At 46.6% G+C, this 26,699-nt stretch overlaps 6 protein-coding genes across 6 annotated transcripts; 4 read left to right on the forward strand and 2 right to left on the reverse strand.

The window, feature by feature from the left end:
* Positions 1-6,803: 6,803 nt before the first annotated feature.
* MAM_03535 (MMP37-like protein) lies at positions 6,804-8,484 on the forward strand (the record flags this gene model as incomplete). Its single annotated transcript, XM_040822334.1, has 2 exons — positions 6,804-6,830; positions 6,904-8,484. The coding sequence occupies 2 exons, from the start codon at positions 6,804-6,806 to the stop codon at positions 8,482-8,484; spliced, it is 1,608 nt and encodes a 535-aa protein (XP_040679477.1).
* A 730-nt stretch (positions 8,485-9,214) lies between these two features.
* On the reverse strand, positions 9,215-12,330 carry MAM_03536 (Fes/CIP4 domain-containing protein; the record flags this gene model as incomplete). Its single annotated transcript, XM_040822335.1, has 5 exons — positions 9,215-9,909; positions 9,966-10,937; positions 11,021-11,736; positions 11,856-11,941; positions 12,085-12,330. 5 exons carry the CDS (start codon positions 12,328-12,330, stop codon positions 9,215-9,217), a joined length of 2,715 nt encoding a protein of 904 aa, XP_040679478.1.
* Positions 12,331-13,749: 1,419 nt separating this feature from the next.
* MAM_03537 (Protein kinase-like domain protein) lies at positions 13,750-14,697 on the forward strand (the record flags this gene model as incomplete). The annotated part of the gene is made up of 1 exon (XM_040822336.1): positions 13,750-14,697. One exon carries the CDS (start codon positions 13,750-13,752, stop codon positions 14,695-14,697), a length of 948 nt encoding a protein of 315 aa, XP_040679479.1.
* Positions 14,698-15,375: 678 nt separating this feature from the next.
* Positions 15,376-20,485, forward strand: MAM_03538 (C3HC4 type (RING finger) zinc finger containing protein; the record flags this gene model as incomplete). The annotated part of the gene is made up of 4 exons (XM_040822337.1): positions 15,376-15,645; positions 15,749-17,847; positions 17,909-19,380; positions 19,461-20,485. 4 exons carry the CDS (start codon positions 15,376-15,378, stop codon positions 20,483-20,485), a joined length of 4,866 nt encoding a protein of 1,621 aa, XP_040679480.1.
* Positions 20,486-21,505: 1,020 nt separating this feature from the next.
* MAM_03539 (proteinase aspergillopepsin II) lies at positions 21,506-22,249 on the forward strand (the record flags this gene model as incomplete). The annotated part of the gene is made up of 1 exon (XM_040822338.1): positions 21,506-22,249. The coding sequence occupies one exon, from the start codon at positions 21,506-21,508 to the stop codon at positions 22,247-22,249; it is 744 nt and encodes a 247-aa protein (XP_040679481.1).
* Positions 22,250-22,999: 750 nt separating this feature from the next.
* Positions 23,000-26,305, reverse strand: MAM_03540 (LEA domain containing protein; the record flags this gene model as incomplete). Its single annotated transcript, XM_040822339.1, has 4 exons — positions 23,000-23,131; positions 23,215-23,388; positions 23,460-26,074; positions 26,230-26,305. 4 exons carry the CDS (start codon positions 26,303-26,305, stop codon positions 23,000-23,002), a joined length of 2,997 nt encoding a protein of 998 aa, XP_040679482.1.
* Between the last annotated feature and the right edge of the window lie 394 nt (positions 26,306-26,699).

Raw genomic sequence — 26,699 nt, forward strand, 5'->3', positions numbered from 1 at the left:
ATTTATAATTTCTATATTAACTACTTTATAGCTATACTTTACTATAGTCTCTTCTATAGTTGTAAGTTAGTAGAGCTTGTCTTTAAGTATTTAAGGCAATTATAATTTATTAATAAGATTTAGTAAGATAAAATTTCCTTAAGCTCTACTATTAATTATTGCCTAGATCTTTCTTTCTATTATAGTTATATTAACTATAAGGTATTTAGTACTGCTAATATTTGTAATATATAAAGACTTACTAAATCTTTATTAAGAAATTAGTCTTAATTGCAATAATAGCTGTTGTTTTCTAATTTATTATTTCTCTCCTTTTATTATTCTATAGTATATTTCTTAAGGCGCTATTATTAGTAATTATCTTTTAGCGTTTTATTAGAGCTTTCTTAGTAATTACTTAATTTACTATTTATATTAATTAAACTTAAGCTAAGCAAGTTGCTTGCAACTATATAGTTTCTGTCCTTCTTAAGTTGTAAAGCTATAGCTTAAATAGTATATATATTATTTATAGTATAGTATAATTTGCTGTTTAATATCTTTAAATTAGTTTGTTATAATTTTAGCTATATTATAAAAGTTCTTTTTAGTCTTTTTAGTTTCTTTAAATACTATTTACTACCTTGCTTGCTGCTAAGGTATATATAGCAATTATTATTGTAACAGAAGGTCTAGTTAAGAAGTCTATATTTAACTTTAAGTTTGTCTCTTATAGTTAGATAAGTCTATTCTTTCTAAATTAGTTCTAGCAAAGGTTTACTCTTTAGTAATAGCGTCTAGTATTTCTAAAAGTTATTAAGTACTAATTAAGTTCTAAATTCCTAATCTTTATTTAAGCTAGTATTATTTACTAATATATAGTTTCTTTTGTTACTTGCTATACTAATATTTAATATAAGTAAGTTTTCTTAATTTGCAGCATAAAGCTTTCTGCCTTTAGAAATTAGCTTCTATAGCTTCTTAGAGCTTTAGTACTTATTAGCAAAGTATTTAATTTTGCTATAGTTATAATAAGTCTTTCTCTTTTCTTTATATATAAAGTTAAGTTCTATAAGTCTAGTATAGTATTTATATATAGTTAATATTTAGCATAGTTTGCTTATATTAGCTCTATTAAGTCTAGTATATAATTTAAATTTCCTACTGCCTCTTTCTTAGCGTTATTTATATAGATAGTTGTCTGCCTTAATAACTATCTTAATAAAGTTATTAAATAAATTTAGATAATCTTCTTAATAAATATTATTCTTTACTTCTTCTTTAAGTCCCTAATAAAAGACTTCTATTTTTAGCTTAGTATTCTAATTAAGCTTAGCTGTAATTTATTTAAATTCCCTAGCGTAATAAGCTGTAGATCTAGTCTGCTTAAGTTAAGTAAGTTATTATATAGCTTCTTTATGCTTATTAAGATTTCTAAATGCTGCTAGTAGTTATTCTTTAAAGGTTTTATAATTAGAGAAGATATATATAACTTCTGCTCTAGCTTTAGCACTATACTTAAGATATATATATAAAGTTAGCTTCTACTATTTTATAGCTTTACTTATTAAGAAGTTTTTAATATAAAGAATCTATACTTTAGAGGTTTAGTAGACTTTTTTGTTAACTTAAAGGTAAGCTTAGGCTTAAGTAAAAAAGTTCCTAATATTACTCTTATAACTATTATAGAATTTAGGTTTTAGAAATTTTAGTATATTATTACATTAAATAGTTTTAAGTTCTTCTTTTTATTCTTTAATATATTTATAGTATTTATTATATTATTCTCTATACTATTAGTTTTTCTTTTCTAATTTAGCAATTCTACCTTAGAGGTTTCTTATTATTTCCTTAGAGGTATTTATTTTTCTACTAGTTATTAATATTTTTTTAAAGTTATTTACTACTTATAGTTAAGGTAACTTACTAAATAGAATTAATTAAAATATAATAGTAGCTTAAGTTCTAAGTTACAGTAAGTCTGTTTCTTAGGAAGTAAGTTAGGTTAAGCATTACTAAGTAATAATATAAGTAGTACAATAATAAAGCTGTTAAGAGTATAACTCTTAATAGTAAAACTATTGCTTAAATTAATTAATAGAGAACTAGACTATCTACTACAGCAGAATACCTCCTCCTTAAGTACTTGTCTACCTCTTTATTATAGACTAATAATCACCCTAATTATTTATCTATCTATTAATCCCTAACTCATAGCAATTAATAAGTAATCTAACAATCACTTAGCTTATAGTAATTAATAGGTAATTCATCGATTACTTCATAATCACGTAACCTAGCACGTAACGTCTTAGTTCTCCCCTGTTATAGCTGTGCCTTCCCTAGTGCGGCCTAGTTCTTCCCGCGTTTAGTGACGTTCGTAACATCTAGCTAGTATTCCTCTTTTAACCTTATTTATATATGCAAAGAAATATAAGCGTAAAGCATATTAAATCCTTGCATACAAAATGTATGCAAACGTTCCTTGTAGGCAATTTATGTATTATAGCTATTTCCCTTGTTTTTATAGGTGTTTTTTATAGTAGGCAGTATCTACTGCTAATATGCCTTTCTTATAGTAATTAAACCTTTTAGATAAGCTATCTATAGAATTAAGCTTACTAAGTTAATATTTAATAATAAAGTTAAATAAATATAGCTTATTTAAAGTAGTAACTTATCTACTAGTTAGCTTAAGCTTTAATACTAAGTATTTATAATTTAAGTAATTTATAATAATATAAATTAAATACTAAGAGTAAGCTAAGTAGTGCCTTTATATATAGAAAGCTTTCTATATAGCTAGTAGCTTTATATTAAGAGTTATATAGTATAGTTTAGAACTATTTAGCTTTCTAGAAAGGTAGACTATTAAGTGCTAGCAACCTAGCTATAATTATACTAGTATTATACTAATAGTAAAGTTAAATATATTTATCTTTATTCTTAGAAGTACCTCTAAGTTAAAATAAGCTAGAATTAAAGCTTTTTAAAATTACTACTTAAGTTTCTAGAAAGTAGTAATAATACTACTAAGTAGCTATAATTTCTTTATAGCTTTCTCTTTTATAAAATTAGTAAGTAGTACTATAATTTTACTATAATTCTTAATAAATTATTTATAAGATTTTATAAATTTAAGAAAGCTCTAAATATTTAAAATACTACTAAGTAGTAGCTACTTTATAATTACTTTAATATACTTTTCTTTTATTTTAATTTCTTAGTTAGTAATAATAAACTTAAGAAAAAATATAGTAGTTATAGAAAATTTATACTTTTAAAAGTTAGTATATAATTTAGCTACTTATAGTTTAGCTAAAACCTCTTTAATATATTATTTATATACTACTAAGTTACTACTATATATTAGTATATTATTAAGATAAATAATATAAATAAAGTTAACTAATTTACCTAAGAAATTATAAATATATTATTAAAAAGTAGCTAGTATATTAATTAGCTTAAAAAGTATTACTAAATACTTAAAATAGCTATATTTATAATAAAAAGCTGTTTTTTACTTATTACTTTTATAAATATATAGCTAGTAGTAAGTATTTTTAAAGTCTATTTTTATATAAATCTTTATACTTTTAAGTCTATTAAATATCTTTATTATTAAGAATAGTAGTACTTTATTTTTCTTTATAACTTAATTTAAGTCTTTATAATTTATATATAGCTAGAGCTTGCTCTCTTTCTTAAGTATAAAAAGAATTAAAGCGTTTATTAAGCTTATTAAATATTTTATTTAGCTATACTTAAAAGCACTTACTAAGTAGTTATAAAGAACTTATAGCTTCTTTTTAGCTAAGTTATAAATTAAGCTTTATAGTAAAGTCTTTTCTTCTTTTAGTTTAATAGTATATATTTAGCTAGTAAGAAGTAAAAAAGTTATAGCTACTTTAATATTAAATATATTAATATACTCTTAGTATATACTTAGTAGCTTAATTTTAGTAATATTACTACTTAGTATATCTTTATTTTAAGTTTATATTTATACTAAATTATTTATTTAGTTAATAATAACTATAACTATAGCTTTCTTTACTTTATAGTAAGCTTACTACTTTTCTATAAAGAGCTTTAAGTAGTTAAAAGTAATAAAGTATTTTTAGTATTTTTTCTTTTAACTTATTATAATAAGCTTATATTTATCTACTTAATTTTTTCCTAGAAAAATATTCTCTTTAGTATTTATAATATAGTAGTAAAGTTAGTAGAATTAAAAGTAATTTATACTATTAATAATACTTATAATTCTCTAAAAAATACTTTAGTAAAGTAGTTATATACTTTCTACTACTTTAAAGACTTTATTATTTAGTTTTATATACTACTAATTTATTATAAATAGTAACTTAAAAGAAATAAATATATACTTTATATTTATATTAAATAGTATATTTATAGCTACTTAATAGTATACTTATTATATAAGTATTTTTATCTTTATTTAAGAGTTATTATATTTTCTATTAATAGTAACTTTAAGTTTCTAAGTATAAACTTTATAAACTAAAGTAGTATTACTATTAATTACTAGTAAGTTACTACTAGCTTAATACTTATTTATAGTATACTAATTACTTTAATAAGTACTATAATTTAGCTTAAAGTATTTTAATATAATATAACTTAGTATATTATATTTATAATAAATAATATTATTAAAATATAAAGTATTTCTACTAGTTTTATAACTCTTAGTATTATTACTATTAGCTTACTATTTACTAGTATTTTTATTCTCTTTAAATAAAAGTTTATACTAATTTCTTTTCTTTATATAGTAGTTATAGCTATTACTACTAAAGATATTATAATAGCTTTCTAGCTTAAAAATAGCAACTTTAGCTTTTTTTTCTTAGCCTTCTAAGTAGCTTTAATTTCTAGAGAACTTCTAGCTAAGTAGCTGCTTTTTTATAGTAAGTTAAAAGCTATTTATAAATATATAAATAGTAAGCCTTTTTAGTAGCTTATCTAAAAGTTTAGCTTTATACTTACTTTATACTTTTTTAAATACTTAAAATAATTAGCTTTAGCTTTAGTAAAAACTTATTAGTATTTATATAGCTTCTAAGTAGTATATATTTTTATTTATAGTTCTAAATTTAAGCTATTTTATAAATCTAGTTTAAGTATACTTCTAGAAATTAATAAAGCTATTATTAACTATATAGTATATTTATTATTACTTTATATTATTAGTAAAGTAGCTATTAGTATAAACTACTTTATTAATATTAGTAATCAAGTAAAAGTAGTTTATAGTAAAAGCTATATATAAATCTACTAAATAAGTTTAAAGACTTTTATATAATTTACCTTTATAAATTAGTATTTAAATTTATACTTTTATTATACTAAAGTATAGCTAGTAAGTAGTATAATTAAAGCTTATAAAAGCTAGCTAGAATAATTAAGTATTTTTATTAATATCTTTTTATTTAGCTTAGTTAAGCTTCTTTATTATTTTTATAAGCTAGTTATACTTCTAAGTAATATATAGCTTCTTTATAGTATACTTAAAGCTATTATTTAGTATAGCTTTTTTATTACTTTATATTTTATTTATAGTAGTAAAGTTTATAGTAAAAGTTAGTAGTTTTTTCTTAATAAATAAAGCTCTTAAAGAAAGTATAGTAAAGTTACTATTAGTTTCTATTTTAAGTATAAAGTTTAATTAAGTTAAATATATTATATAAAGTATTTCTATTAATTTAAATAAATAGTTTACTACTTTATAAAGAAGAAAAATTAAGTTATTAAAATTAGAGTTTTTAGTAAAATAAATAAAAAGAATTATATAAAGTACTTACTATAACTTTATAAATAGCTAGATTAGTAAGAATAACTATATTAATCTCTAAACCTTTTCTTCTTAGCATAAACTCCCCCTTCTTTATATATATATAGTTGCTAGCTGCTACCTTATAGCTAATTTAGTAGCTGCTGCACTAGTGTATTAAAGTAAATTAAAGTTAAACGCGCTCTACATGCCCTTAATTACTCGGACGGGCGTTAGGTCTCTAACACTCTTGTACCACTAACCGTCGTGTAACAGTGCGACACAGTAGATTAGTTCGAGATTCTTTGTTTTCGGTGGGTGTAAATTTTATGTAAGCTCTTTTATCTGATAATCATCAAATTCTTTCACATGTCTCCTAATTGCCGTCGCAAATTTAATTACCACCTCCACGGTTGCTATATCTAGGTTTGTTAGTTAATACTTTTTCGGTCTGGCATAGACAAGGATAGCAGCTGGCTATTCACCTCCGAGCGAGCCCCTTACCGCAGCCACTTGCCACTTGAAAGACAGGGACTTTTAGATATAGTAACCTCCAATGTTTGACTCTTGTATCGTGTAATAGGACTAAGAATTAATTTGGCAAACCCGGCCCTTACTGGTCCGTGACGTAATCCGCGGGGAGAAACCCAAGTTCTGATAGGATAGTTGTCTTCCTCCTCTGACCCACTTTGCAATGCAGCTCCCTTGGAGATTGCGCAAGCTAGGACGCTTGAACATGGTTTCATCCCGCATCTTGGGAGCTGTGAGACACAAACAAGAGACCAGAGCCTCTTCACGGAAAGTTGCAATCATCGGGCAACGCGGTGCCGGTCCTTTGCGACCCTGACCTGCACGTGGCTCATACAGTCTGCCGCCGTTCCCAACGCTCGACTACGTACCGTGGTTCGATCCGCGTCTCGACCAGGTGATGCCATTTTCGTGGCCGAGTTTCCTTTGGCCCCATCCGGGCAAATTGGGATATTCCCAGGGCCAGTGTCCTTAAATCTTGAAAACCATCGCGGCAATGGTGGTCGTTGAGCTCGGCCTAACGGTAGCGCAACCATCTCCAAAACATCACTTCGAGTGACCGTGGTATCTGGCTAACCCAACCTTGGACCGTGTAGGCCGCGGCGGCATCCAGTCGATTGGTCCCCTCTATCCCGCTGCGTTCTACCCGCCTCATTTCCTCGCCAACGGTCCTGTCTCGAGCTTCGGTGCGTCCCTGTCGGCGAATGAGGCCGGTGCAGCCAAGATGGTATTCAGATTCAACGACCGAGTCGCCCGCTTCCTCCGCCAGCACGAAATCGACACCTTCAACGCAATCGAGCGCAACCAGTCCTAGTCTACCAAAGAAGAAGGAGTCTGCCGGGGGTAGATTCAACCTCTACGGCGATGATTGGGAGGACTCCGTCGACTTTGCAATCAAGTCCTTCGAGGATCTTCCCCACCGGTTATTCGGTGTCAACCAGCACATGATCATCAATTACGAACTCAAAGAAGCATTACGGATAATGCTACGGCAATTCAACGCCCCCATTGTGTACTGTTTTGCGTATGGGTCTGGCGTCTTCTCCCAAGAAGACATCAGCCGCAGCATTACCGAGGCAGAGTTTCGAGCCGTCCACCCAAAGCCACCGGAGGCATTAGTCAAGGCACAGAAGGGGTCGCCAAAGATGGTTGACTTCATCTTTGGCGTCAGCCATACCCAGCACTGGCACTCAATAAATATCCGACAACACCGCGGCCACTACTCGGGAATTGCCTCCCTCGGGTCCGGTCTGGTGTCGAGAGTTCAAAACTGGGGCGCAGGCGTATACTTTAACCCATATGTTGAAGTAAACGGTATGTTGATCAAGTACGGCGTTACCAGCATAGACAATCTGGTCAAGGACCTGTCAACTTGGGACAACCTGTACCTCGCAGGCCGGCTGCAAAAGCCGGTCAAGATCCTCCGCGACCACCCCCAGGTCCGGCTCGCCAACCAGCACAACTTGATAGCTGCGGTCCGCACCGCCCTGCTTATTCTTCCTCCCCAGTTCACTGAAACCGACCTCTATAGCACCATTGCTGGTCTGAGCTACATGGGCGACCCACGCATGGCCTTGCCCACCGAGAACAAGAGCAAGGTCGCCAACATCGTCAACAATAACGTCGTACACTTCCGGCGGCTCTACGCGCCACTCATCAAAACTCTTCCCAACGTAGACTTCACAGCTGCCTGCCGCCTAGATGACGAGGACTGGGTGCTAGACCCCACGGCGGACAGCGTACTCCAGCAAGACATGGACCCCGTCAAGCGAGGGAACATGGTCCGCCGGCTGCCCAAGAACTTCCGAGCAAGGCTGTACTTCCAGTATCAGAAGAAGTTCTCCATTCCTCGCGATGAGTACATTCAGATGATGGCCGCGACGGCCGATGATGAAAGCACATCCATCAAGCGCCGACGCGGTGGCGAGTTCGAAAAGCGCATTGTATCCGACGACCCCCAGGAGCTCCGCCAAATCGTAAGTCGAGTGATCAAACAAACCGTCAACTGGCCCAGCACCACACAATCCATGAAGGGCGTCATCATGGGTGGGTGGTCCAAGACATGGCGTTATTTGGGAGAGAAGTTTTCCAAATGGAGAAAGGGAAAGGCCCAACAAAAGGAATCCGTAAAGCGAGCGGGCGGGCGCGACAACGAAAAAGATGGAAAAGGAGGGTAGCAAAAGACAGGATGGCAGCGTCATGTCAGCATTACAACTTTTTTTTTCCCTTTGTGGCATGGGATTCATGTGCATTACCGCGGCATGGCCGCATAGACGGGCGGTACGTGTGCGATTCCTACGGAGTTGGGGTCAATACGGGCGCTACTAGTTCTTTCAGGCAGACGTGGAAGACGATAGACTTGAGCAGTGTGCGTGATAGACTGCTCAGCCCATGCCGAGCCTCTGCTCAGAGGCTGCCGTGGTTCATGGACGAAGCTGACGACGCATTCTGTTGACTGTTTTCGCGGCCTCTGCAATGTACTCGCGTCACTGGTGATTGTCGCTGCTGTCTTTCATGCTGGGCTTCCATTTCATACGGAGACTGCTCTTCCCGGTCGATGTCACCTCTTTGCCCAACTCATGCATGAACAAGTTCGTTTGCCGTATACAAAGACGTGGAGCGCAGTATTGCATGCGGCCCAGTCCACCACCAGCATAGAAATATCCTACACCGCAAAGCTTACATCCGGGTTCGGCATCACCCCGTGCCATTGACCGCCCGGACATACGAGACGAAGAAAACGGCGTACGTAGCAGAATAGTAACAAGAAGCTGGATTGATATCGAAGAAAAAAGAAAAGTCATTCCGCCATGATGAAGCACCGCTACACTTTTTTCAAATTACACATTGCTCACTTGCCCACATTCTGCCATGTACAAATCTCACGGTCCGCCAGCCCACTCCGTTTCATCTGCCTTCGTATTTTCCGCTTACGAGCTTCCGAGTCACAGGGACATCCAGCCATGTCTGACTAGTTGCCGACCCCGTGTCTGCGAAAGGATCATCGTCGGCGAGCTCCTTGCCCTTGCCCTTGTCTGCGAGCCTTGACCCCGATATGCCGCTGCCAAACGACGCACCCCCCGCTGCCGTGTACTCCCACCGGGCTTCTACGTGCCCCGGGGTCGGGCAGATGCCGTCTGCTCCGACAACCCGGCACACAATCTTTTGCAAGTCCCCAGTCAAAGTAACGTCACCCAGTCTCCAGTACACCAGGTGCTTATCCTTGAGGTGTGTGCCACTGGGTTTAGTTTGAGCAGCCGTAGCTTTGCCCTCATATCTGGCCACAAAGACGACATTATGCAGCGTGATTGGCGTGGTGAAGTAGCTCGTTGGGTTGAGCTGATACTGCAGCAACAAACCCAACTTATCCTCTTGCGGCTTCCACACTGGCGTCAGCAGCAATGGGCAATGCTTCCCTAGGCCCGATAAGCCAGAGTCGTCAGAAAAGACCTTGTATGAGAACGCAATAGATGTCTTGGCAAGGTGCGAAAGATCGAGAGCAAATTGGTCCGGCTGATCTAGTGAAGCATTTTGAACAAAGATGCGGTTTGGCCCGATGCGTTCAAGTCTGGGGAAGTTGTTTAATCGAATAGTTTCATGAGCTGTGCCTAGTTAGCTGGCTTATCCGGCGTAGTCAGGGGAGTGGAAAGCAACACACTCTTTTCAGAGGAAATATCGGCATTATTATTGACAAACGCTAGCTCACCAGTAACGCTAGCACTCTTCACGACGCCGCCCTCGAAAATAGCAGAAACAGTTTCTATTATAGAGCTCTGGAGGCCCGGTCCAGTAAGCTCTGGATGCTTGGCATGAACCAAGCTGCCCAAAGAATGTCCAGAACGAATAGATTGGCTGTCTGAAGTGCCAGCGATACTGGATTCTGAAGCCAAAGCGGTCACAGCGTGAGATCGCATAAACGATGCGCTGCCTGGTAACGGCGGAGAAGCGGAAATTGTAGGCAGAAAAGACTCGGCCTGAGTTGCTCCGGGAGGCGGTACAAATACAGTGTTTCTAACATCTCGTCGCCCTCGTATGGTGCTAGTCCTCCGAGTCGCTGGCCCCAACTTCAGTGTATTCGCAACGCTTGACAGGGCCGCCTTTTTGGCCTCGGGGTCTTCCTCGTCGATGGGTTTGTTTTGGATATTCAACTTAAATAGCTGATCGGCCTCTTCGCCAGCTGCTTCTCTCTGAGCTTCAGAAATGGGATCGTTCATCGGCTCTCGGACAGTGAAGCCCTCTTCGTCCTTGGTCAGGACGCCAGTCTTCTCGATATGCCGAGTCGGGGGTGATCCGGGAAGTGGAGGCACATCAAAACTGCCACTTGACTTTGTTCCATTCACACCTGTAGCTTTTGGTCTGTCCTTTGGGTGTACGCCGTTGGTAGCTTCATGTGGCCGGTTTCGATCGTTAACGGATCCGTCATGGGTCGATGCCGTAGGGGTATCTGGGGTTTCAGCTAGAGAGGCTAGACGACCTGACTCGTGCAGGTTGGTTGAAGATGTGCGAGGAGAGACACCCCGTCCGTGGCTGCTCCCAAGACGACCAAATGTGATGCCGCCAGGTTTGCCAGGTGACAGGCCCCCAAAGCCACCGTGAACACTTTGTCGACGTCGCCCACCAAACAAGGTTCCTAGTCTACGAAGTTTCGATTCTTTCAAAAATGGTCAGTACATGGGCGAAATCAATAGCCAGCATACCAAATGCGTGAAGTACCTTTGGGCTGGTCTGCGGGGAGCTGCTCAACGACGTCACCCTCGTGATGAGATTGCTGTGAAATAGACCCCCTAGTTGGAGGAGGGTTGATTGCTGCTGATACTAGGGAGTTCATCGTGTCGGAATGTGGTACGGGAGGAGGCTGTTCCAGGGAAGGCTGCCGTCCGACCATTGAGGAACGACGGGTAGATGTCCTCGTTGGGGCAGGAAGCCTGCCGGCGACTGTGCATGCCACAAAATCTTTGATTTCCTTTTCTGTATTAATCTCCAACACAACGGCAAGTGTCTGGGCGGCAATGTCTTGAAGCCTCTGAGCTTGGTCTGTCTCGTGAGTTTGATACTGGGTTAGGACATCTCGGAGATGGTTCACGCGGGTTTCGTCGACGGCCTGTAAAGACTCAAATATAAACGGCGCTTGGGATTCCCATTGCTGCACAGCTGATTCCAGCTTTGCCGAAGCCTCATCCACCTTGAGGCTGCTGGCCTTGGCGCCCTTCTTATTTATCTTATCCGCCTTGTCTTGGGCACCTTCGAGGTCTCTTGCCATTGTCGTCAAGTTGCTAGAAATGTTGTACATATTCTGGTAGTCTCGTCGCTGCTGGTACAAGCGCAATGGGTGCTCGACATCGCTCTCAAGCCTTTCGGCGAAGACGTGGTGTGACTGGGCAATGCGCTCAATGGCATCGGCAATTCGGGTCCAGGGGACTCGAAAGACACTGAACAGAGCTGGGTTAGCAGTGTAAGGCAGGCTTTGAGAGGGTGTCGCGATCGCGACAGGGCGAGGTGCTAGGGCAGGGTCCGCTGTTGTGGCCAGCGAGAAAAGGCGATGACATACCCGAGCTCGGATTGTGAATTTGGGGTTCTGCTCTGTGCGAGCCTTCGCAGGCCTATGACATATTGCTCTTCGACTCGACGGCGTTCCTAGTTGACGGGCAGCGGGTGGGAAATGTTAGCCAGGTAAAGCATCAAAGCATCGGCAAGGCGCATGCCGGAGACGATAAACTCCAGGCTAGTCGGACGAAGCTGTTGGACCTGGACGTTGGTGTGTCATCGTTTGTGCGTACCTGGAGCCAGTCGGCAATTTCGAGATTGAGCTTGTTGATGCGCTTGACCCGATCGTTGAATGTCTGAACCGCCTGGCCAGGCTGTAGGTTGGCCTGACGGACCCGGACAAAATAGCAGCAGTCAGCATTTTGAGGGAGACTCAATTGCCCAGTGTCCAGAGTAGAAAGTTTGTACGTAGGCACAAGGGCAAGAAGTGCAGTACTCACCAGCATGGCGGGATAGTCGGACCTCGCCAAGTCCTCCATGGTGGGCGGCGGTGTAGTCGGTGTTGATGGAACAATTCAAGACGAGGGCAAAACACAGATGCTAACGATAAGACGAGGGCAACGAGGGGAGCGGGTGCATGGCGGCACGTGGAGGGAGATGGAGTGGCTCGTCAGCAATTACCAAACGACGAGGCAATGATGAGATGAGGTTGGTGATGATATGGACGCGGACATGGACGACATGGACCATGGACACGGGCACGGATGCTCCGTACAGTCATGGGGAAATTTGAATGGCGCACCAAGACTGGGGAATGTACCAGCGGCTGGCTCGACCAAACAGGAAGTCGGTCGACGCGCGGCTGGGGTGTCTTGAGTCTTGACTCAACCAGCTGGCAGTTGCTGCATAACGGCAGGGGTTTGTCATTCATGAATCAATCAATTTGCATTGACGGAGTAATTGCTCTCAATCAGGCTGGAGGGTGCAAGAATAGCAGCGTCCCATCCAATCGAAGATTGCCTTTGGCGCAGTCGGGCTTTTGGAGTAGCTTTGGGCCGTGGAAGCGCGTTTGATGAGAGACTCTGTACGGAGCGCTCGGCACGGAGGACTTCCTACGAGGTCGAAACATTTAGTCATGTGTGCATCGTGCAGCGCGTACCTCTTTCCTCTCGTCTCTTTTTTTCCCCGGTCTCTTACACTAGGTTCCGTCCTCCCGTCTGCCACAAAGTCTCGTCTTCTTGCTGTTGTCTCTATTCCAGCCACACCATTCCCATCCCCATTCCCCTTCACTGACTGACTGACACTCACGGATCGTTCTCTTGGCCTTTTACCCGCCGCCCCACTTTTCCATTTGGCTGCTGCTTGGTTGAGCTTTGCAGTTGACAGCTTACCCTGTACATTGCCCCCATGTCCGTCAAAAAATTCTTGATGATGATTTTTCATTTTACACATGATGTACGGAGTATGTAGTCCGGCTTTAGATCAATTAGTACTGTGTGTACCTATGTATGTGCATTGCGGGGGACATTCACCCAAGAAGCAAAGCAGTCCTTGCCGATAGGCGGGTATGTGATGTCAAGCTCCACACCGTTAACTGTTTGATGCTCGACGTCGGGTGACAACGTCGAGTCCTTTTTCGCATTCATGGCCACCATGTACAAGCCTTGCGCTCCAGCATGGTAGACTGGAAATCTTCACTCTCGGCTCTTGACCGATACGAAACAATAAGGAGCCTGTAAGTATAGCTGGTGCAATTGTTCTCTAGGCCGCTCACTTATTTTTCTTTTTCTCTTTCTTTGCCCTGCCTTCATAGCCAGGAGACATTACCGCCTGATAAATTCAGCGACGTCATCGCCATCGAGCAAGATGCCTATCAATACTCATCCTCGAGGGTACTGTTCTACGGTGTTTCCGTCTCATATCGCCATGGCTGACGATTTCAGGATGAATACAATGCAATGGTCAAAGCAGCCTCTCGCAATCCCGCAGATACTGACCCGCCAGCCTCAGAAACAGGCATCCGTATCGGCAAATACAATAATTGCACCCTCATTGCAGATGGGGTCACGTCTGAAGTATATCGGTCGGACAAACATGTCCTGAAAGTTATTGTCCAGCACAATATCGAGCCGCATGACCCAAAGAGAGAAGCGGCGATTCTCCAAGAACTCCATTCTCTAATCCCTTCAGCCGAACAGATCATCAACCTTACAGAGACATTTCGGGACCGTGAGCAACGCTTTGTTCTAGTTTTCCCTTACATTCCCATGACGCTAGGTCATGTCATCTCTTCCGGGTCGATACCACTTCATCACACAAGGTCCATATTTAGGGATATTATCAGCGGGCTAGCATTCATACACAGACATGCCATTATCCACAGAGATATCAAGCCCTCAGCCATACTCTTACAGTCCCCTTCTGGACCATCATGTATATCTGATTTTGGGACTGCCTGGCATCCCCGACTATCTAGCTATACCGAACCACAAGATGACAAGATCCTCGACATTGGGACGGGAGCGTATCGCGCTCCAGAGGTACTGTTCGGGAATAAGGGCTACGGCACGTCCGTCGATATGTGGGCCTTGGGCGTCATGCTTGCAGAGGTTGTTTCGACGCCGCCGGTACCGCCATTTGAATCGCGTCCTGCGCACGAAGACGGGAATCAGCTCGGTCTTATACTGAGCATTTTCAAGACAATGGGCACTCCGACGCCAGACACGTGGCCAGAAGCAAAAGGGTTCAAGGTCACACCGTTTGAGCTTTGGACCGTATTTCCACAACGTGACTGGGCTGATATTTTGCCTGCAGTGGATGGGGAGTTTAGAGACCTTGTGAGCAGGCTGGTGTGCTTTGAGTCCAGCAGGAGAGATGGCGCCGAGGAGGTAAGTGATACATCCTGAGCAAATGGGGACGATGTGTCTGTCTCCTGTGGCCAACTCTGAACTTGTGGCTAACTCTGAACTACTGAGCCAGGCTCTGAAGCATGTGTGTCTCACGACGAAGTAATGGCTGCCCACATGTGCAAGCTCGTCGCATGGGAGCGCAGTTGCGTCGCAGGGTTCGATTCCATAGTCAATCTGTACCTTGGGATATAAGCATGACCTATCTGCCCGGGACCGGCAAAAGCCAAAATGTAGACGAAAACAAAAGAGATTTGGTCTTGGCAGGTGTACGAGAGTCAACATTGATTAGCACTGGATAGTATAAACATTGGCAAGCCATCGTTGCAGATTTAAGTTCTGAGAGGACTGCGGGTCGATTCATGGCTTCAAAGTTCACGCGCGAGGAGACCTTTGGGGCCCCACACCACAGTATTATTTTTTTGCGTTCAATGTCCTCTCTTCGGCATGACTAACTTGACAAGTTCTGCAACCCCTCCGCCGGGCCGCCGCCCCCAGACTTGAGCTATGCGCACCAGACTTTGACGGCAAGCCATCGTGGGCCACCAGCGGATGACAAGAAGTGTCGAGCAGCCCCAAGCCGTATATATCCTCCACGCCCGCACCTGGCAACCCCTCATGTCCCATCAATTCGCATCGCCGGAAAACCTCCGTCCTTGACTCGGGGCTTCTCTCGTCATGAAGCGCGGGCAGCGGGGCTTCGCTTCGTCGACTGGCGGGGCTGGCTTTGGCTTCGGAGCTCCTGCGTCTGGGACTTCTTTATCATATCTTACCGAACCGCCATCCTTCACGGCCGTGTCGGACCCCAACGTCATTGTGTCATTGAAGAATGTCCTCAAGAAGGACAGCATTACCAAAGCCAAAGGCTTGGAGGATCTTATTCAACATGCGCAATCGCATTCATTTGACGATCACGGTGGCGTTGAAGAAGCCTTGCTCGACATCTGGGTGTGTCCGAATCCTGTCAAAAGCCCAATTATTCAATGCAACAAAGCTGCCCCGATCACAGACAGACTGGAGAGGATTCACATTGCTGACATTTAAACCAAAGACCCAGATCTACCCTCGCATTTCCGTAGACAACTCCAGGCGCGTGCGAGAACTATCCCATACCCTGCAGTCAGAGCTTTTGCGTTCGGCCCGCAAGCGCATGGAACGCCATGTGCCAAAGATTGTTGGACCCTGGCTTGCAGGACTCTACGATCGCGATCGAATGGTAGTGAGGGCTGCTCACGACGGACTTTCATCATTTCTAACCACACCAGACAGGCTGAGAGCCTTCTGGGTCAAATGCCACCCGCAGATTCTAGAGTTTGCCATCCAAGCTATTCGAGAAACCCAAGCGACCCTCAGCGACGAGCGGTCCACGACGGCCGAGGATGCCGAGGCCAAATACTTTAGGGTCGTGACGTCAAGCCTGTCCTTGGTCTTGGGCTTGCTTCAAACCCTTGACGATGCCGGCCTGCAAAAGTTTGCAGACAAATACGACGAGTATTTCAGCGAAGAGTCTGTCTGGAAGAGCATTACCTTCAAAGACTCGGCAGTTAGAAGATCTGTCTGTCAGTTGCTGTTTGCCTGTCTGGATCGTCAGCTTCCCTACGGCGCGACGGCCAAGGCGAAACAGGCGTTTGTCACCGGAGGGTTAAGAACCAGCCAGGCAGGGTCAGCGCTCGAATATGTCAGAGCCTTGACAAAACTGACACAGAGCGATTCTTCTTTTTGGATATCAGGCCCAACGGATAAAAAGCCACCCATTGTGCGCCTGCAATCTTTCATTTCCAAAGGCTCACAAGGTAGCCCGCCAAGCTTCTGGGAGGCTCTCGACCAACTTATTGCCCATATTCCCGTGGATGCCCTTGGACTCGAGGCTACGTCTAAATTGTTGGCGTCGGTTAAGGCTGGAATCACAAATCGGGAGGAACCTCGAACAAACTCATCGTACTCATGGAAGTGTTTTGCCGACGTGGCCAAGCGATCCATTGAACGACTGCATGGCGGCGCTAAACTATCATTTGCGCAAGAACATTTGTTCCCTCTCTTTGAGAAATTTCTATTTTCGACTTCTGAAACCAACGCGATACCTACTGGCCCGAATGCCATGTCTGTACTCGTGGAACTTCATCTGGAGCTGATTCAGTCATCTTCTGACCTCATTGATGCTTCGGCTCAAGAATGGGAACGGCTGGGCAGCGTCTTCTGTACCAACATTTCGGGCTCCCTACCAGAAGTGTCAAAGGAATACAAGGCTTCTCAAACGAACATCGGAGAACAAGGACGGCGTTGGTTCGGTCTTGTTGGTGAGATATCTGACCATTTGAAAGGTCACAAGACCACCCTGCCTGACCAGACTACTGGTCCCTCCAACCGAGTGATTTCGCAGTGCTGTACATTGCTAGAGAGCCGCAATATGAAGCCTTTTGGTGCAGCACAAATAATAGAGTACGCACTAAGCACATCGAAGCATCTGTTCTCTGGCGACAATGGACGGAACCTGGGCGCATTTTTCCTCGCAGTGGCGGAAGATGGACTGTGCAAGATAATCGAAGCTGCCTCGGCGAGATACCTACTATCCGCCCTTGGTATATTCGGTTCAATAGAAGGCCAAGCAAAGACGTATGAAACAATCTGGCGAGCATGGGTGGCTGGGATTTTGAACACCAGCACCAGCCGGCAAGCACGAAATACCGCCCTTGCAGGCCTGGTTACCCAAGAAAAGGCTTCCTTCTTGGCTCAAGAAAATGTGGCTCTGCAAGATACATTTTACACCCAGCTTTTAGAAGCCCTTGATGGAGAATCGAACACGTTTGATTTGCTCGATGCGGCTTGTGTACATCAGGCGCTGAGCGATGATGCGGGCCGAAAGATAGTAGCAGAGCTGGTGAACCGGTTGTCAAAGCAGACATCCCAGCTGGACCTTATTCTCCGTCTACTTGAAACTATTGCAAAGTCCAAGGCACAGCTGTTTACCGAAGAGCAGATCCACACCGTGCTTGTTTCTCAGCTACTTGCATTGTCGGAGATAAGCGACTCGGACGTGTCTCCCAAAGTCGCCGCAGTCCGTTCTCTCGTGGACGGACAAGCCCAGGGCAAATTGCACGTCGTGAATATCATCCAGTCCAGTCTCGAAAGAGCTGGACCTCAATCCTTGGGGTATGTCACTGGTCACGACCCATTACCGTCACCCTTTGATGGTTGCTGACGGTGCCTACAGTATCCGAACCATAGTGTCACAGGCAAAGACTGCAGTGCAAAGCAAAGCCGCTTCCTGGGAAGGCATATTACCCAGCACCAATATCTGGATGGGTCACTTGGTACCATTGTTAGATGCGCCCATTAACCCGTCCTTGTCGATTACAAGCAGCATTGGCGAGATGCTTTGTTTGCCCCCGCCAGGGAGTCCTCCAAGCGCGGCTCTGCATTTGCCTCGCGACCGCGATGGCCGATGTGTTCCCGCCCGAATGGCCCTGTACACTTGTGAACTGATCAAGAATGATTTCGACCATCTTGAAATTCCCATACAGTTTCAAATTGAACTTTTGTACCTCCTGGGTCTCACAGCTCAGATTGCTTCTGATCAAATCACAATGATGAGTCGCAATGGCTTGTGGCTGTCCCTTGATTCGACAATCACACTTTCTGAAGCTGAGGAAATGATTTCGTCATCACGGCATTTGGCCCAGGCAATTGTCACCAAGTCGAATGAGCGAATACAACCAGCCACTGGCTCCTGTAGTAGCTCGTCCTCTATCATCCACGGGCTGATTGACCTCGTAATGAAAGAATCACGAGCATTTTCCTCCCGGGGTGTTCACAGCGCGAGAGTACTGAGCGAGCTCGTTCAGGCACTCAGTGAAGTTCATGGAATGCCAAGCTCAATGGAAGAACAATACCTAACGTTGGAAAATCTCAAAGCAAAGCCTGACAGTGCTCTGCTAGCCGCAGGCCTAATCAGCGGACTTGGGGAAACGGCACAGTCCTCCAAGGCAGTCAGCAACTTTTGTAACCGACTAGTGAGCGACGTCGCAGGAAACACCCCGGAAGACGACAAGACAGGGCTGAACTTGGCACTTCTGGCCATTACTGCTCAAATTTACAAGCCAGGAGAGCTTCCGGTGGCTACCAACCGAATCGTATTTGCGGTAAAACAGGTGGCTTCGTGGATACAAAATGCCACTGTGCTTAGCCCGAGCCTCAGCGCCTCCATCTGCCGTGCTCTCAACGTACTTTTACCATGCATGAAAGACGTTTACGGATCTCACTGGGAGATGACCCTGCAGTTCTGTACAAGCCTTTGGAATGGAGCCGCGAAGGCAAACCTTGATGATGCCTTACCGGCCATTCATGCCTCCCTCAAGCTAGTCAAGACGCTGGAAAGCATGAAAGAGCCAAATGACGACCTTGAGGATGCGTTGCGAGAATTTTCCTCTGCAAAGCCTTTGGGCTTGGTTGAGCTTCTCAGATTAGATCCAGGGACTAACTCGCAGCCACTTGAGATTGTCAACGGAATCCTTTCCCGTGAAGTGGAAAAGATTCCTGTCAGCAGAATACCGCAACCTGAAGAACTCTTCAGTTTGATGGCCTCGCAATCGAGAGATGTTCAGACAGCCTCGTTTAACCTCCTCCACAGAAAGATCCTAGCCGATCAAGAGCAGAAGTCTATCGAAGTCCTTCTAGACAAGACTGGTATGTATCACCCATGCACACAGGCGCAGACAGAAGGGCCGCGAAACATTGCGTTGTGACGGCGACTAACATTGGAACAGACGCTCGGTTACCTGATGAACTCGTCTCGCTGTTCCTCGATCCCCCAACCTTGGAGAAGTTCTCGGATGAGTGGCTGTCGTTGTTTCCGACATCAATACGCGGCTACTTGCTGTCGTGGAAGTTGGTGTTTGACGCGTACTCGTCATCGTCGTTCAAGATCCGCAACGACTATACTGAGCATTTGAAGTCGGAGAAATTGATTGACCCTCTGATGGACTTTTTGTTTGATGTTTTGGGCCATTCAGCTGCTCACCCGCTTAACCTTGAGAAAGAAAATATCGGGCCTGCGCAAATTTGCGACTACGACATCAAATCCGCAGAGGCGGAGAGCGCAGAACAGAGCCTGCACTGGCTACTTGTTCATCTGTACTACCTCACGCTCAAGTTTATCCCTAGTCTCTTCAGGACGTGGTACATGAACTGCCGCTCAAAACAAACCCGAATCGCTGTAGGATCCTGGACCACAAAGTACTTGTCCCCCATCATTATCAGGGAGACCTTGGACGGCATACAAGTTTGGGCGGACCAGCAACAATCGTCGGCGACGGATGAACAGGAACTCATAGTCAAGGTATCCAAGCTGGGCAAAGAAATCACGGCGGGATACGAAGTGGACGAGTCGCAGGCAGCCATTGTCGTCAAAATGCCACCCAGCTACCCGATCGAGAGCGTGACCGTGTCGGGCCTCAGTCGCGTCGTGGCCAACGAACGCAAATGGCAAAGTTGGATCATGACGACTCAGGGGGTCATTACATTTTCCAACGGCAGCATCATAGACGGCCTTCAGGTGTTCAAGCGCAACATCATGGGCGCGCTCAAAGGCCAGAGCGAGTGCGCAATTTGCTACAGCATCATCAGCACGGACAAGCGCACGGCTGACAAGCGATGCCGTACCTGCAAGAACCTGTTTCACAGGACATGTCTATACAAGTGGTTCGAGACGAGTAGCCAGAATACTTGCCCATTGTGTAGGAATACGATTGACTACTTGGCGGCGGATATATCGAAGAGGAGGCATGACTAGACTTTGCAGGGGAGTTGTTAGGATGGGGTTACATGGAGAAAAGTCTGGGTTGGACGACGGAAATTTCAAAATTTGGGTCATTGTGAAGCAGCGGATTGATTTAATCGCACGTTTGTTTGGTTCCTGCATGGATAAACACCCAGGATTGACCGCAATGTTGTCATTGCGACTACGGCATAACTTACCGAGCTCCTCCTGGCCATGTCGGTACTGGCGTTTCAAGTCGTCGCGACCATTCAAATGGCCAAATTACTTTACTCGACAGGAAAGTGATGCGAGGCGTTTGGGTCGACCACGATACACTCAGTGCTGGATGAAACGGTGCTACAGGCAAGAAGGAAAGAAGAGAAAAGGAAAAACAACCTTCAACTCATTTCGCTAGGGGCTCTTCTCATCTGACGTTTTTTCCAGAAAGAAGGCGGCAGTTCGGTTCAAGCGGCACTCGACTCCACGGCGTTTCACGTGTCCCCTTTCCTTCTTTTGGGGAGCCCGGCGCATGTTTACTTTGCCTTGGGCCCCGAAACCACGAGCCGCGATGCTTGTCCCAGGACAGCAAGTCGAGCAAGGCTGAGAAGGCCCGTTTGCCGGGAGATGGCTTGTTTGTATCAAGTGGCTGTCTGGCCGAGACTCGTGCCTCTTGGCGGAGTTGTGTAGCGACATTGCAGGTCGGCCGACAAGGGACGACATGCATACATATATGTCAGCTTGGGTACTTATTTGAGCCTGAGCCGTCTCATGGTACGCGCCATTCCGAATAATGCAACGGATGCGATATCTCGACCCACCTGCTCGAGAATAGCCTCAACCACCGGGGGGAGGGGAGGACTTGCCCTGCTCTGGCTCGGGCTTCGTCCAAGTCGTCAAGAGTATATATAAAGGCGATAGATGGGCTGCTGTTGCTGAAGGCTTTGGCCAGACAGCTCCAACGAACAAACTTGGCACCCATCTCCATCTACGCTCCTTGACGAAACTTGACCAGCAGTCTCTCTTTTGATATTTCCCTTGAACAAATTAAAGAAAATGAAGTTCGCTCTCGTCGCTCTTGCCGCGGCCACCTCCATCGCCGGCAGCCTCGCCGTGCCTACCCGCGGCCCCGAGTCGGCTCACTTGACACAACTCCCGCGCGGCAACGGCACGAGAGCTGCTCTGTCGCGCCGACAAAACGGCGACAATCCGTGGGGGGGCGCCGTCCAGGAGGGCCAGGGCTGGAGCTACGTGACGGGGACCGCGGTGGTGCCCGACGTGCGAGGCCAAGACCCTTCTGCCGGGGCCGCCGTCTGGGTCGGCATCGACGGCTATTCGTGCCAAAACGCCATCCTCCAGACGGGCTTCACGCTCTGGGGCGACGGCCGCATCGAGACCTGGTACGAGTGGTATCCCCAGCCTAGCTACCACTACACCACGGACCTGGGCGTCCAGCCGGGCCATCAACTCCGCATGAGCGTCTACGCCGACGGCACCACCGGCGGCTGGTCCGTCATCGAGAACCTGTCGACGGGGCAAGCTGCGCGCCAGAGGTTCCAGGGGATGCGGCCCCAGATCTGCCAGACCGACGCCGAGTGGATAGTCGAGGACTTCCTGGAGGGGCAAGGGCACGTGCCGTTCCTCGACTTTGGACGGGTTCAGATATACGACGCCCAGGCCTCGGGGCCGCGGGGGACCGTGACGCCCGAGGGGGCGACAATGGTTGAAGTTACTGTCGGGGGACGGCCTCGCACGCAGTGCTACGCCAGTGGAGGCGAGGTCGACTGCCGCTACGTCTGAGGCGGTCATCTCGGGAGGTTCTTTCAGGCCGGCGAGCGTTGATGTTTGACGGATGGCGGCGAGCGTCCCCAGACCCCTTGTACATAGTCGTGCTTCGCGTGGTTTTTGGCTGTGCCACACATCCCATGCAAGATAGTATTGAGTGTTCTTTGCATACCCGTCCAAGGCCCCGACCGTCTCCAACGTGAGCGACCTTGTGCTGTTCCTCGGCAGGAGCAGAACAACCCTAACCCTGGGACGTCCACACTGTTCCTCCAGAGCTCTCTGCACCTGGGGCTCCGACCTCGGCCGGCAAGGCGAATTTGCACACGTTTGGTTCGGCTGGTCCTGGGCAAGACCAGCATGCCCTACCCTTCTCCTCTGTGTTGTCGAGTTGTGCCCGACTCCCCGTTCGGCAACCAGTGCTCTGGCTCGTTTGTTGCCGTGGCCACCTGTTTTGCTGCAGTTTGTAATTTAAATTTCTGAACCACGTCACGGCTCTTGTCTACGCATGCACTCCACGACATCGACGACAGCCTAGAGCTCTAGCTGGAGCGCCGGAGGAGAGGCACCTGGCGGTCGGTGACGCAACGACGCTCGCTCGGCGCGGGCAGCAAAGGATACGACAGACTTGCCAGGCGGACGACGGCTCGACGCAAGATTCACGACATGCCGCTTCAGATGCACAGCGAGGCACACGGGCTGACGACAAAACGCGGGACCATCGATTCAAATACAACCAAATCCGCGGCTAGGAGCTGCACCATCAGCTCACTTCTTCTTCTCCTTCTTGCCGGTCAAGGCGCTCGTGACGCTCCCCAAACCAAGTCCATCGAGCACCCTGTTGAGACCAAGTGTGCCAAGCAAATTGTCAACCAGTCCGCCCAGGCCCAAGCCACCCAGCTGGAACTCGAGTCAGCGAGCCGCACCTCAGTTGGAGGCTTCTTGGAGGCGGGACAATAAGAGAAGCAAGGGAGGGAACCTACCAGACGACCGACAAGGCTGAGAACGCCGTTGAGGAGGAGACCAACCGCCGCGACAATCTGGAACAGTGGCTCCGAGAGAAGGCCCCAGAGAGGGTTCAACTCCTTCTTGGCGTGAGGCATGCCTTCAATCTTGCGCTTGGCATTGTCAATGGTTTGGGTCACGTCACCGGTGAGCTACAGGAGCACGTGTCAGTAGGAATCGCATGCGTCCCGAGGGGTCTGGACGCGGCGGGCGTGGGACCTACTTCTTTGAGAACCTCGGCGAGATGATGCTCCTCAGGGGTCGCGTCTTTCGTGGAAGCCTTGTGCTTGGCCTGCCTCTGTATGCGGCCGTCGGGATCCATGCCCCGGACGACACCGTTGGTCTCGGTGAGGATCTTGCTCCCTTCCTCGATCAGAGGCCTCACCTCCCTGACCAGCTGTTCCTCGTCGAGCTCCTCCTTTGGCGTGCGCTCCGCCGTGTCGACCTTGGCGGTGATCATCCTCAGGATCGGCTTGATCTTGTCCAGAGACTGCTCGATGGAGGCGGCGAGCTGGCCGGCTAGCTTCCTGTCCCTTTCGGCCTGCTCTCGCTTCTCCTTTTCCTCGGCAGGCTCGGTTGGGATGTCCGCAAGCAGGCTCACGTGGCCGACGGCAATGCCCTTGGAGTTGACGACGTCTCCGTCGTCGTCGATTTCCTTTCCGGCACAGACGCTGAGGTCGCCGCTCACCAGCCTGCCGATGATGTTGCCGTCCTCGTCGACGACGTTGCCCTCGCGGTTGACTCGGCGTCCCGCAAGGGGATCCTTCTTCTTCTCGACCTCGGGCTCCTCCCACCGCTCAGCCCTGCCCAGGACGTTGCCGTTCTTGTCGAGCACGTCTCCGTCTTCGTCGACGGGCCGGCCGTACAAGGCCTTGCCGTCACCGCTGGTGAGTCTATCAACTACGTCGCCGGATGATGTGACCACTTTGCCGTCCCTGGTGACGGTGCAGCCAGGGAGGTCCGCGAATGGTCCGTCGCGAGATCCCTCGCGCTCCGACTCGGAAACCAGCTCGGCTCGTCCTATCTTCTCGCCCGACTCGCTCATGATGTTGCCTTCTCTGTCGCACATGCGGCCCACGAGCGCCTTGACATTGCCCTCGACGACGCGGCCGAAGATTTGGCCGTGCGCATCCACCACATTGCCGGCTTTGTTGACTCGCTTCCCCGCCAGGGAGGACATGTCGGGTGCCTGTTCGGGAATCGGCTCGGGCTCGTCCCAGGGCACTGCCTTGCCGATGACGTTGCCGCGGCGGTCGAGGATGTCGCCGTCCTCGTCGACGCGGCTGCCCTTCATGCGCTTGACATCACCTTCGACCACTTCGCCGACCTGCCGTCCCTCGGACATGACACGCCCGTCGCCTTCGACTATGGCGTCGGGGAAGTTTTCAAAGGGCGCAAAGTCCTTGGCCGCCGCTTCGCGTTCCAAGTCGGGAATCGGCTCCGCCTTGCCTATGATCTGGCCGGACTCGTTCCAGATTTGTCCTTTTTCGTCGGCCGTCTTGCCGATCAATTTTTTGGCGTCGCCATCCACCAGTCTTCCGATAATGTCCCCATGTTCGTTGACTAGGTTGCCAGCTTTGTTCACCTTGGTACCTTTGAGTACACTAAAGTCCAATGCTTTTTCGGCCGTCTCCCCGGCTTCCTCTGCCCCTTCCTCCGCCTTGTCAGCAGTCTCATCGAGGGCTTCCTTGTCAGCCTTGGTTTCGTCTGATTTTTCTTGGTCCAAGTTATCCTCGCTGCGTTGGTCCTGTTCAACCTTGCCAGAGGTCTCGTCGAGGGCACCTTCGTCGGGCTTAGTTTCGTCTACTTTGTCTTGTCCCAATTTGTCCTCGCTGAGCTCCCCTCCTTCCGCCGTACCAGTGGCCTCATCCTTGGCCTCACCGAGGGTGCTTTCGCCAGGCTTCATATCCTCCAAGTTGTCTTTGTCTGATTTATCCTCGCTGGGCTGACCCTCCTCTGGCTTGAGGCTGGCTGCTTTCTCCTCATCGATCTTGTGGTCGCCCGTGGCACCCTCGAGTCCCTCCTCGGGAGCATTCTCTCCTGCCGGAGTTGCTTCAGTTGACTCCTTCAAAGACTCGGGAATGTCCTTGTCCTTGATGTCCTCCTCAGAAATAGGTCTCGGGCTCTGGGCGGCTAAAGAGTCACCTCTTCCTTGGACGTCATTTTCGGTCTCACCCAGCGCAGACTCTGTCTTGTCCTTGGCCTCGGTAGCAGACTTTTCTGCCGCTCCCTGGGTCTCGTCTGCTTGGGACTTCAACCCTTCCGTTTCGGCACCGACGTCCTGCTGGGCAGGGCTGTCCTTGTCCTCCATCTTGACTGGCGTGGGTATCTGGTCTTCGCCGCCAGCAGACTCTCCAGCGCCTTGGACATCCTCACCGGCTTCTTGCCCGGAACGCTCGCCCGCCTTTTCCGCTTCCGCCTTTTGGCCGCCGGCTTCTTCTCCGGCACGCTCGCCCGCCTTTTCCGCTTCCGCCTTTTGGCCACCGGCAAACTTGCTGTAGGCTCCCTGCAAGTTTTGACCATACGATACGGCACTTCTGATGCTGTCGCCGTACTGCATGGCTGTCTTGGCCTTTCCCAGAACATTCCATCCACCGCCCTCCTTTTTCTCAGGGGCTCTTGTGGGCGTGTAGTTGTCGTCGATGTGAACATTGGCCAGGCTGTCGCCCTTGTCTGAGACAACGTCCCCCTGTTCCGTGACTGCGCCGCCGACTAGCTTTTCATAGTCCTTCAGGTCGGTGACGGTTCCTATGACTTTGCCCGACTTGTCGACAATCTCTCCCTTTTCGTTGACCACGCCGGCCACAGTGCGAGGGACCGACTCAGTGGTATCAGTGCCTATTACACCGACGTGGTTAGAGACGAGGTAATCAAGACCGAGTTCACTCATCAGTAGCTCGTATCTACACTACCAACTGCATATAACCATGTACTTATTGGTGGGTAAGGGGAGGGAGGGTTCTGTCTGTTGGAGGGCGGCATGCAACACGGACCTTGATTCTGCTTGTTGTCCTGCTCGGTCCCAGATCCGACTGGGTTGAGGGACGATAGTGGGTTCTTGACTGGCATAATGCACGTCCGATAAAAAAAAAGCCTTGTCACAAAATTAAGCTATGGTCATGTCTTAGACATGCGTGTCGACCTCGCCCGCCATGCCCAGCTATGGGGCAACTTTATACGTGCAAACGCGGCCATCTTCGAAAACAAGAATCTAGTTCCCTTTCCCAACTGCTCAGACGTCAGCTGTGTGACTGACACTGCTTGACAGGCTGTCGTGCGGTGGTGCTGAGGTCATGCTCGGACTGTGTGGGACGCACACTCCGCCACATACACGTCACTCTTGGTGATCAGAGGACAGGATACAAACCAAATGTTTGCGCATGGTGACGCAATGCCATACAACTAGTTCAGGAACAGGGATGGAAACGAGGCTGGTGAGGGTCATTTTGGTGGTATGAAGTGC

Source organism: Metarhizium album (genome assembly GCF_000804445.1).
Source record: "Metarhizium album ARSEF 1941 chromosome Unknown scaffold_7, whole genome shotgun sequence".
NCBI lineage: Eukaryota > Fungi > Ascomycota > Sordariomycetes > Hypocreales > Clavicipitaceae > Metarhizium > Metarhizium album.